Source organism: Malus sylvestris, chromosome 6, assembly GCF_916048215.2.
Source record: "Malus sylvestris chromosome 6, drMalSylv7.2, whole genome shotgun sequence".
Classification (NCBI taxonomy): Eukaryota; Viridiplantae; Streptophyta; class Magnoliopsida; order Rosales; family Rosaceae; genus Malus; species Malus sylvestris.
This window is the reverse complement of record NC_062265.1, coordinates 21,444,338-21,456,931: the sequence shown is the minus strand read 5'-3', so window position 1 is coordinate 21,456,931 and position 12,594 is coordinate 21,444,338. Positions and strand designations below refer to the sequence as shown.

General features: G+C 38.9%; 1 protein-coding gene and 2 pseudogenes across 1 annotated transcript; 1 reads left to right on the top strand and 2 right to left on the bottom strand.

The window, feature by feature from the left end:
• Nucleotides 1-2,638: 2,638 nt before the first annotated feature.
• LOC126625520 (uncharacterized) lies at nucleotides 2,639-7,248 on the bottom strand (annotated as a pseudogene).
• Nucleotides 7,249-7,322: 74 nt separating this feature from the next.
• LOC126625291 (pentatricopeptide repeat-containing protein At3g50420-like) lies at nucleotides 7,323-9,194 on the top strand. The gene has a single exon (XM_050294381.1). It carries the CDS (start codon nucleotides 7,338-7,340, stop codon nucleotides 8,946-8,948), a length of 1,611 nt encoding a protein of 536 aa, XP_050150338.1. The 5' UTR covers nucleotides 7,323-7,337; the 3' UTR covers nucleotides 8,949-9,194.
• A 1,277-nt stretch (nucleotides 9,195-10,471) lies between these two features.
• On the bottom strand, nucleotides 10,472-11,992 carry LOC126625519 (ethylene receptor-like; annotated as a pseudogene).
• Nucleotides 11,993-12,594: the final 602 nt, after the last annotated feature.

Here is a 12,594-nt window from a genome sequence, read left to right as displayed (position 1 = left end):
CTTGGACCTGCGGGTCGGGACGGGTACAAAACGGGTCTTAATTTTGTGTATAAGAAACAGGGAGGGGCGGGGCGGGCCTAAAAGTTATAAGAAATGTGGCCCCAGATCAAACTGTTCAACTGTTGGATTTGATTGGATTTAATTTAGAACACATGTGGCAAGACTTTCTGCCAAGGAAATGCGTGCCATCACCAAACTCAATGAAAATTTTTCTTCTTTCTGCCAAGTCGCGTGTTCATCATCAAAGCAAATGCAGTTATGAAACTTTTCTTCTTCCTGCCAAGAAACCAAAACCATTTCCCAAAAATCCCAAAAATCCCACAAAACCCACAAATTCCCAGAATCCAATCCAGGAATCATCTTCGAAATTGGGTTTTTCTCCCACAAAACCAACTCCTTTCCCGACCCAAATATTCCTTCTTTCTTTAAATTCAAATGGATCTTCACAAAATTCAATAGCTATCGTTCTGGTTTGTTACTGTGATTCTCTCCACGTTGTTTTTCGACGTGTCGGCAAACTTTGTGCTCTCCATGTTGAAATTTAGGATTATTTTATTGTTTGAATTTGGGCTTAGCCCGTTTATATTAAGGTTTCGCTTTCTTGCTTATTAGGGTTATGTTAGTTCCCTATATATATGGTGATTTGTAGCTCGTAGAATAATAAGTTAGTCACAATGTAGTCTCTTAGGGTTTTGTAACCGTTTCGGCATTCTCAGTTTGTTTAATAATATTCTTATTATTTTATAGTTTTGTTCGTATCGCACCCTAATATTTAACTTGGTATCAAACAGGTTTGATCTTTTGGGTTTAATCTGCTTTTGCTCTATTCATGTTAGTTTGTTGGTCTTCGTTTGTATGTCTCGGTTCCTCGTAGATTCTTCTCTGGTTTGTTTTGAACCACTACTAGATCCTAGATCCGCAACCATACCCACACCAGTTTCTGATTGCCGCTGCAACAACTCCCATCCCCGCATCACTGCCATGCAGCTTAATCAACCCGCACTTGTACCTGACCTGCCACTTTTGCTCTGCATCCATGATTTCCCTGATGTAACCTACCAGAACCACCAAAGCTACACCAAAATGCCATCGCCTTCGAACGCTGTCACCACCACCTGCCGTCTGTAACCAAAAGTCGCTTCATCGCTGTTTGCACTTGTTCGCACACAAAAAAAAAAAGGTATGAAGCTCACAATCTGTTGGGCTATTATGATTTGTTTGAAGGCCTTTGGTTAGGCCTTTGTTGATTGAAGCCTGAATTGTTCGTTTGCTCGCCCGCTTGCCTTGTCGTATCCGCCTAATGGAGCTTGCCTTATCGTGTCCGCCTAATGGAGCTTGTCTTGTCGTGTCCGCCTAACGAAGCTTGCATCCGCATCTTCTTGTTGCAAACTCTTGTCGTGTATCGCCATAAGTTTGACGGGGGTGTTGGAATTTAGGATTATTTTATTGTTTGAATTTGGGCTTAGCCCGTTAGTATTAGGGTTTTGCTTTCTTACTTATTAGGGTTATGTTAGTTCTCTATATATATGGTGTTTTGTAGCTCGTAGTATATAAGTTAGTCATAATGTAGTCTCTTAGGGTTTTGTAGCTATTTCAGCATTCTCAGTTTGTTTAATAATATTCTTATTATTTTACAGTTTTGTTCATATCGCACCCCGATATTCAACTCTCCATTGACCACAAGCTCAACGGCTCTACTTTTGCGGTGGATCTATAACTCAGCGGCAATGCCCATCCGTCCGAAATCGTTACTTCGCCAAGCTTGGGATTGGACCAATAGACCCAACCCGTTTTAAACAGGTCGGGTTAGGTCCTGTTCTACATCTCAAAATCCTTATACCCGCCCTATCCTGGCCCGTTGCATTGTAAAACAAGTCTGGTCCGGTCCCTTCAAATTTGGGGCTAGCCCAGCCCATGCCCACCCTTAGTAGGGTGGGTAGAGTTTTCTAGTGCTAGAATTTTTTTATTTTTATTTTTTGGATGTTGAAAGAGAATTGTTGCACACATTTAGAATTTCAAAATAAAAAATGATACGTTAGGTGTAGAAAGAGAATAAATGAGTTTGAATAAAATTTCCCTTTTCTAAAACTTGATCATTTTTTAATATAGAATTTAGAAAAGAGGCTTGCATTGTTAGACTAATAATAAAAAAGGGGAAAGTGGGAAAGTGGGAAGGTAGTTGTACATATACAAGATCATATAAACTAATCTTATGCTATCAACAACCTCAATTGCAAAGAAAAATGATCATCATATCCATTCAAAAAGTAAATAGATAGATAAGCTCTTCCAAGTTCCAAAGCCTTCCAAAACTTTCCTTTATAACTAATGAAGCATCCTCCTTAATTGAACCAAGTATGCTCCTGGAAAAAGCCCTAGGCTTAGTTTCAAACTTGGCAACAAAGTTTCAAAATAATGGGCATACATTCATAAAGTGTAAAGGGATTCGGTTCGGTTTGGTTCGGTTTCCAAACCTTCAAAACCGAAACCGAACCAATAAGGCTCGGTTCGATTTTTTCTTTGGTTCGGTTTTCTTTCGGTTTTCGGTTTTTCAGTTTCGATTCAGTGTTCGGTCCCCTTTTTTCGGTTTTCAGTTTTTTGAAACCACCCCTAACACAGAGCGCACGAGTCACTCGGATTTCGTGTATAATTGTTTCTACAAATTAAACTTCTTTGCTTCTCTCCCTGTTAGGGGAAATTTTGAGAAATGAGCATCTATGTACAACAAATCTAAATTACCTCAATTACAAGGTTTTTTCTTCTACTCATTCACTTCTTCGAAAAACATCTTTATATATGCTGGAAAGAATCGCGAAGAGCTCGAACCACTCAGTCCTTTAGAAGTTAGAAGTTTACTTCTTTTCCTCAAAACAGAGTTCCTGAAATCGCGTTAAGCTGCAGTCGAAGAGACAGAAGTTCAGTGCAGAAACGGCCAAAATACATGTCATAAGTTTAGAAAGTAAAATTAAACCCTGTATAGTAAAAGCACTCAATAATTTACTGCTAAGCATAATGGAACTTAGTTCAAAGACACACCGGTTCAGAAGAACATTAGGATTGTAAGGAAAGAGATCCTTTCGGTGTAGATTTTCAATCGAATTTTTCAATGAAAGTAGGCACCCTTTGGCTTCTTTAAAATACTTTCCTCCACTTTGAGTGCTCTTGCAACTCCAGACATCCGATGCAACTTTTCTTCTCTTAGATGATCGATTTGTAGCATGTCGACCCACTGAAAACTCCACAAATAAGCTTCATGAATTGAACACTTTACGCAAGCACCTATGAAAGAATGCATTAAGCACAGTGAGAAGAAATTTAAAAATACAATTATGAAGCAAATGCGAATCTCTAGGGTCAACTACATTCGTTTTCTTTCTCCTTTGCTGCTAATCAGTTAAGAGAGGTCATTCAGGAGTAGAGGGTTCATGCCTCATATCGTAGTTCACCATTTCAATTCATGATTAACCAATAATTCAAAAAATCAAAGAATAAAACCATAATAAGGCTTAAAGTAGGTAACAATCACCAGAACAGCAAACAGGCTTAAGGGTTGAATTTGAAACAAGCAAAAGTAGCAAAGTACAATTCAAGGTCCATTTGATAACCATTTCGTTTGTAGTTTTCATTTCTTCACACTAAACTTAGAGGCAAAGTATATGGAATGATGAATGAATAAAAAATGTGGAGAAAGTGTAGTAGAAGGGAGAACGGAGAAATGCGCATCGAACAACAAAATAAAAACCAAAAACTAGAAAGAGAAAACCTACTTAAATTTCTTCTCAGTATTTGGTTTGGTTTTCATGTTGTGTATCATTCTATATTCATTTTTTCCACGTTCTTCCCACCACCCTTCGTCTATCCTTATCCATCTCTCCTTTCTTCCTTATTTCCTCTTTATTTCTAACCAAAACGTGAAAACTAAAAACAAAAAATGAAATGGTTATCAGACTGTTTGATTCAAATGGGCCCCTAGCTTTCTCAAGTTTAGAGAAGTAGAATATAACTAGTAGAATAAAGACCTTAAAAGATATTCTGCACAGCTGATTCCGGTATCTTTCGAAATAAGGTAATCAAGGAGCACCTGATGGTCATACCTCAACTGCAAAATTGAAAAGACGCAAACTGTCATATCGTCAAGGATTCCTTTCCCCCCTCCCCACCAAGACCACTGACCTCAAATTAAAAAATAGAAACATGCCAAGGTAGAAATGGGTGGCTATATAAATATCAAATAATGAGCATCTTGCCTCTAACAGAAATAGATGGAATAAGAGCACAGGATTGAAAATATCCAAGACATGAAAAAACGTATTGCCCTCTGAATCCTGAAATGCTCCCTTTTCCTTTTCCAACCTATATTAAACACAAAAATTGTTAAAAAGAATCCGTGAAAATACTTTTCAGAAAAATGAAAAAAGTAGGATATTTATTCCTTACCATTCTTCGGCACAAAAAGGACAGGGAGCAATTGCAGGAGAACTTTGAATAATACATCATCCTACAGTTCAAGATAGGGCCAAGAAATGAAAATTTTGAGTACAAATCAACGAATAATGCAATCCTTCGAAGCAATAGACACGAGCCAAATACATTAAGAACTTCGATGCACATATAGTACAATTTAATTAACTATGCACCAACTTCTGAAGAAATAAAAGGTCACACCTCTTTAATGTATAGTTGGAGGAATGATTTAGCAAAGTCACACATTTTTCAAAATACATTTCATGGTCCACTAACATATCAGTTGGAAGATGCCCTTGAAGCGGAAATATAAAGCTCCAATAGACCTTTCTTTCTTCCACAACAATCCAGCTCTGTTTTTGAGTCACACATCAAGCGTAAGTTCCAAATAACACAAGCACATTTGTTGTTAGTTCCTTCTTTTGAGCTAATCAAACCAAAAGAACACCTCAGAAAGAGGAAAATAGCCTGTCTTTGCAGATGGCGGGAAGACAGACTGTTTACTTCTGCATCAGAAACATTGGATAGAAATGGAGACCCTTCTAGGCAATCATCCTGATATTCAAGAGGAGTAATGGGTTACCGCAGAAGCTCTCCAAAGTAATCATGGACAAGTTGCAACCATGAAACAAGAACCGACTGCTGAGGGTAGGTTTGGAAAATGAGCCTGATCATAAGCATCTGTAGGTTTGCACCATGTACTTGCAATCAAATTATATTGTCAGGATTTAACACAAGCATAAGTAATAATCTAATAAACTAAGTCAAGAAGCGTTTTCCCAGGAAAATATGCAAATAACATATTATGTTCTGTAGATTTATATAAACGTCATTATAAAACTACAACGGTAACGCACCAAAAGAACATGTTAATTCTCATATAAATACAAAGGAAAATGTTGTAGGAAATATTATTGTTTCCAAAAGGAGAAACAGATATTGACTAGCATCTCGTTAGTAAAGGCCTATACCACACCAGCATCATACGTACACAACAACTTGAGACTTATACAGATGGTATTGGCGGGAATATTGAAGGATCTAGAAGTCTAGGTACTACTCAATCCAACTCAACTAAGCTTTTTATTTTTCAGGAACTTAACATTAGAAACGGGAAAACCTAAGCCTGCTGCTTAAGCTATTTTCAAACTGCAGATGCATGACAGTTATCCATTTCATGCTTTGTGACATCAAACTTTTGTGTAATGCTTAGGTTTTCTGCATAGATACACAACCAACATCCCTAAAATCTTCTAAACATCAATAGTTATCTTCAAGAAAGGACTCAGGCAAACACATACCAATAACTTGTGTCTAAAGTATTGAGAGATGCACTTGTTGAAATTACTGCAATGTGCTTGCTCACCAAGGCACCAACATAAAAGCTGCGGAACAAGGGTGATGAATGTAGAAAGAACTGGGTGATGTTTGTCTGTAGATCCACCTGAAGCTTTCGCAGAACCACTTTGCTCAACCATGGAACGGAGAAACTGAATCAAATTTCCTAGAAACAAGGATCTTTGAAACAAAGCATCTGCTCTGGACCCTTTCTGAGCATCAGGCTTTGCACCAACATGAATCTCATCTAGTAAATTCCAAGGCATAGTTGAAAGAACGGAATTGATAGAATCAAAGAATACCTCAACAAGTTCATCATCGTCTTCTGACTTCAAATATTTCCTTATATCACGTAAAACCCAAACTACACCAGCCGTGATAGACCAGTCAGCATTTTCCAGCTTAGGCTTTAACACAAGAATCAACCTCGACGAACCAGAATGAAGATCATCAGCTCCATCCACAGAACATGATGAAGAACAAGACACTGCCACAGTGATTGCCAAATTCATACAAACACACAACAAACGGATAAAACCTTCCCAGTTGCTCCCCCTAAAAAACACATAGAACTAACAAATGAAACACAAAACCCAGTAAAATCCCATCTATAATTACATTTGTCCTAGTCAGAGAAGTTGTAACAAGGAATTCCGACACAGCAACAAGAACATTGCATGCCAGATGCTTGACATATGGACCCTCCACTGTCAGCAAAACCATCTGTTTGAAAAACAGCACAATTTGAAGCTCCAACGTATACAAAGTTTAAAAACAGAAAAATGAGCACATATGATTCATTCATATGAAATATATATACACGCACATATACATACATATATATATATATAGGAAATCGTTATTAGCACTCCAAAAATCTCGTTCTACACTCCAAACTTTCTAGAAAGAAAAATACACTTGTGAGGAGTGTAAAATGAGATTTTTGGAGTACCAAACTTCCCTATGTATATATATAGGAAATTACCAAGTGAGTTACGATTTTAGTCGGACACATACAATCACTCTTACAATCCAATCCTATCGCCACTACCTGATCAAGGAAAGTTTGAGCCTTTTTATCAGAGGAAGTCAAATTTGCAGTTTCTAGAAAGAGAGAGATAGAGAAACTGACATTTTCAGAGTCCAGAGCTTGACTTGTCGAAGAACCTGAGAGAGTGACCAGAACTTCGCTTTCTTGGGCTACCAAAACGACGCCGGATTCCTGCAAAAGGAACAGAGAAATGAGCTTCTGAAACCAATGAAACGAAACCCTAATACGGCAGTGTGGACGGAACTGACGGTGTACGGACGGAGAAAATCGTCGTCCAAACGGCACAGCCGCGAGAGCTTCGAATCACTGCACATCGCGTCAGAGAGTCTGGAGAGGACACGAAACGCAGCGTTTAGAAAGCTGGTTGGGGTGTTCGGTGATATATTGGGAAACATCAGGGACGGTTGTGATATATTGCAATTTGTTGTGCTTCGGATCCAAGCCGCTCCTTTTTTTGGCGGGTAATAGTGTTGAACTAATTTATATGCCACCGTCGTATGAGATAGCAGCTCTGATACAAAAACGCACCTCCGTTACCTCGCCGAAACAAGCGCGGCAGCTCCACGCTCTCCTCCTTACCACCACCATCGACGGCTCGCGCCCGCCACACCTGTACAACAATGTCATATCCAAGTACTGGCGATGTGGATCGCTTGGGGACTCGCGGAAGATGTTTGACAAAATGCCTCAACGAAATCTGGTTTCATTCAATGCGCTCATTGCGGCCTATTCCTGGGACTCAAACAGTGCGATTTTGGCTTGTGAGCTATTTAACGAAATCGGAGTTGAATGTCTTAGGCCAAATGGTTCGACTTTCACGATCTTACTGCGGGCGTCTTATACTCTTGAGGATTGGTTGATTGGCTCTTTGATTCATGCCCAAGTTCTGAAGTTTGGGTTCTTGAGTGATGTTTGTCTTCAAACTGCTTTACTTGGGATGTACTCCAACTGTAGGGATTTGGAATCAGCGAGGAAAGTTTTTGGCGGGATGGTTGAAAAAGATGTTGTTGCTTGGAATTCAATGATTTTTGGGAATTTGAAGATTGATGAGACAGCGGAAGGGCTTTCTCTCTTTGATGGCATGTTGAGGACTGGAATTGTTCCTACTCAATTCACATATTCAATGGTCTTGACTGCTTGCAACAGATTAAGATATTTTTATCCGGGGAAACTCATCCATGCCCGAGTCATAGTTTCAAAAACGCTAGCTGATTTAGCTTTGCAGAATTCCTTGCTTGACATGTATTGCAATTCTGGTGACACTCGAGTAGCATTTGGCATGTTTAAGGGAATGTGCAACCTGGATTTGGTCTCTTGGAACACAATGATTTCTGGGTGTTCGGAACATGGTGATGGTGAGAAGGCCTTGAATTTATTTGTCCAGTTGAAAAAAACATCGTTTCTTAAACCAGATGAGAATACTTTTGCAGTCATCATATCCGCAACAGGCACAGATCTAGTTTCCAACTATGGCAAGTCACTTCACGGACAGGTCACAAAAGCAGGATTTGAGAAGAGCATTTTTGTAGGAACTGCACTAGTGTCTATGTATTTTCGAAATGCTGAATCGGATGATGCTCAGAAGGTGTTTTATTCCATCATAAAGAAGGATGTTGTTCTATGGACTGAGATGATCATGGGTTTTTCGAGATTGACTGATGGGGAGAGTGCAATTAAGTTCTTTTATGAAATGTGCCAGGAAGACCATAAGATTGACAGCTTTGCTCTCAGTGGAGTGTTGAGTGCTTGTTCCGATCTTGCCATGCTAAAACAAGGTGAGATGATTCACTCATGGGCTGTAAAAACTGGGCACGATGTTGAAATGTCAGTTTGCGGGAGTCTTGTAGATACGTATTCAAAAAATGGTACCCTTGAAGCTGCTTATTCTATATTTTCCCAAATCTCGGACCCTGATTTGAAATGCTGGAACTCAATGCTCAAAGGATATAGTCATCACGGCATGGCAGAGGTGGTATCAATTATGATTCACAGGAATTCTTTTTCACTAAAAATGGAGCCTTGGGGATGGACTTGTGGACCATGCAGCAGAAAAGAGAAAAGAAGAAAGCAAAAGCAAAGCAGAAAAACAAAGTAAAAGCAGAAGGCAAAAGCAAGGAATAAAGGGAGGAAAATAATGAAAAATGAAAAGATGTCCGGAGATGGAGAAAAGCCGAGGAAGTGGAAAGCATGGCACACCCATACCCACCATACCCACTATCATTGATGAATATTTTATTAAGTTGTTTTCTGCAAACTGGAGCAATTATTATATATTTATACTGATGTGTAAAGAAGGCAAAAAACATAAAAGTACGTCCAGTACTCCAAAATTATTCGGCAACCTGCCACTATTATCACCAACTAGGTGATCAAAAGTACGTCCAGTGCTCCAACATTATTCGGCAATCTGCCGCTATTATCACCAATCAGGTGATCAGAAGTACGTCCAATACTCCAAAATTATTCGGTAGCCTACCGCTATTATCACCAACCAGGTGATCAAAAATACGTCCAGTACTCCAAAATTATTCGGCAGCCTACCGTTATTATCACCAACTAGGTGATCAAAGGTACGTCCAGTACCCTAAAAAATTATACATGAGCATCACTCATGTCAATCAACATAAACATTCATGGGCATCATTCATGTCAATCAGCTTCAAAAACTTCATTTACAAAAGCTCCAGCTTCAAAGCTTCACCTACAAACCTTCAGTGCATGGTATACAGAGATCGTCTCCGAAGAACCGCCGCTTCGGCCCATACATGGATTGAATTTGAAGTCTCCAGCTAACAGACTCTATTGACTGAAGACTTGGAGGACTACACTATGTACCATATATTGGGCTTCCGCAACTGGGCCTCATGAAAAATACTTGGTGGACTTAGCCTATTATTTATGTACTGAGGAGCGAACCCTTATTCTATAAAAGGGATTCCCTCACTTTCATTAAAGAGCGCCCATTATTTATGTATTGAGTAGCAAACCTTTATTCTATAAAAGGGACTCCCTCACCTTCAACGCCACAAGCCGAGCCAACAAAGGCAGCAGAAGCCACAAGCCGAGCAGCCTCGCAACATGTGCTACTTCTAGTTGAACATCATTTCACATTGAGCACCGCCTCATATCGAGTATCAGTTCTGGACGACATCTAGTTACTTCGGCCCACACATGGACTGAATTTCAAGTCTACAGCCAAAAAACTCTCTTGACTGAAGACTTGAGGGACTACTGTTTGTACCATATTTAGGGCATCCGTATTTAGATCTCGTATAAATACTCGAATAACTCAAATGTAATTATGTAATAAATGAAGGGACAAATATGTAATAAGTGAGGAGTCCTCTATAAAAGGACTCCTCACTCTCCTCATTGAGGGAGGCCAAGATTGAGGGCAAGGCTTAGGCCATAGAAAATGGGCTAGAGAGCACACTGCCTCTAGCTTTCTTGTATATTCACCATTCAGATTGAAACAATATCAACATTAGTGTGGACGTAGCCCAAACATTGGGGTGCACCACGATACATCTTGTGCACTTTACTTTACATTGATATAGTTGTGAAATGATCGGAGGCTTAATTTGTTCGCAGATAAGAAATCTGGTCAAGGGCAACCGGTTGAATATAATACGATCCAAATTTAGCAACAGGGAAACTACACATAACTTGCAAACTAGGTAGAGCGATAGATAGAGAAAAGTTAGCGTTACCAGTTTACACAAATCAGTTATTGTTAACTTTGCTTCTCTTCTGTAACGATTGCACAAATCAGTTATGGTTTTAGTATAACACCATCCATAGCAACCCTCATGCAGTTCTCCTTTGTCATCTTGTCTATGCATCCGGTAAGTACCACTAATACCGGCTGCTCATGACGTTTTGTGAACTTTTCATGTATACGGACAGCAAGTTCATAACCATCTATTCCTGGCATGCTCACGTCCATGAACACCACCTTGTGCCCTTGTGAAGTAACATGCAATAACTCATCGACTAAGCTTACAGCTGTTACATGGCATCCAGAATTTCGAGTAGCTGAAGTCTGAGTACAAGCACATTTGGTAAACAGCTTTCGGATATCCTGAGGATTGATTCCAGATCCTGAATCTTTGACCTACGCCAGAAAAGGAGAACGTAATATACTATAATAACTTCAAATGAACAGAATGGTCTTCCAAAAGATGAACAGATTCAAACAAGTATTTGACGAAACAAACCTGTACGCGCAGATAAAAGTGATTATCTCTCCCTTCTTTTGAGAACTTCAGCAAAGAAGAAAGAGCAATAATTGCATGCGTGGGAGTTCTCATCTCGTGGTTCATAACAGCCAAGAATTCATTGCGAGCACGAATTGCAGTCTCCGCTTCTCTCCTGCCTAAATCAAGCGCAATATTCTGCTCCATAAGGAGATCCCTTGCCCTCATTGACTCTTCTAATATTGCAGCATGTGACAGAGCAACCGCAACCTGTGTCAACGACTCAACAATAATAATAGATGGACCGTAAAACATCGACAAAAGAATGAAGCTTTCCATAAACAAACATTTTTTTTCGTAGGACCTCATAGGTACTACTTCAAATGTGGATCTGAGCAACCAAAAGAAACTGTATTTTAAATTTCCTGCAAGTTGCCTAGGTCTTGCTACTGGAGAATTTGGTGATATTTTTCCTGCACGGTTGCTACTAAATACTTGATTCATCACAGGAAGATGAATGGGTACAGTATATATCCTACTGGATTCTGCTCTCTCTAAACCAGTTCGCGTTGGCATCCACAAGGCACACTCTTCCAACGCCAAAGTTCTACCTAACTCGACTAGTGTATGTCAATCAAGAGTGCTTCTGATTTCATGGGTCAACCTTACGATCACGCAATATTTATCTTAGGTTCATTCTAGCTAAACTTTTAAGACACTCTCATAGATAAAATATGCTTTTATTGACCAGTGAATGATGGTTTTGAAGTTTTGAATCCTCAAATTGATGTATGAATCGATTTATGCAAATTTTTTCCATTTGATTTCAAATTTTTAGGATTTAGAAACAAAATTAACGCCTTTTCTATTACACTTGCCCATAAAATTATAGCCTACACTAGAGATGTAATTTTCTTGGCTTTTTGGCTGGCAACTACAACATAGATTAGTATTATCCAAACCCTTCAACTTGTTTCTGTGAAGGCAGTTAATCTTCTGGACAAGTAACATGCAGAAATTGACTAGAACATTGACGCACAACAAACTATTTTAAAGCTTCTACACTACACGTTGTCTGTTTTGTATAACATATAATTTACACCTAGCTCTAATTAATTAAGCTTGAACTTGACAAATGCAGGAGCTGGGATGGAACATTAGCACTGAGATGACACAATTATTTAAACTTGACTTAACTGTATATCCGAATGACGAAAACTGCACCATTTCCAGCTTTGTATAACATATAATTTACTCTCTTTATGCCTTGAACGAGTTATAGAATATTGATTTTGGGTTTTTATTTTTTAAATGGGTGTAAAGTTAAATATATGTATTGAAGTGGTTTTATGAGGGTAATTTAAGTAGTAAATTTGGGTTGAAAGTGATATTAATAGTTTGATAAAAAGTAACTAGCATTTATCTACATACTTTGTGTGTATGAACATATTTTTTTAGAAAATGAGGAGAGAGAGAACGTGGGGGGGGGGGAGTGTGAGGTTTTTTGTGTTTGATATATTTTTTTTAAATTTTAAATATTAGAGA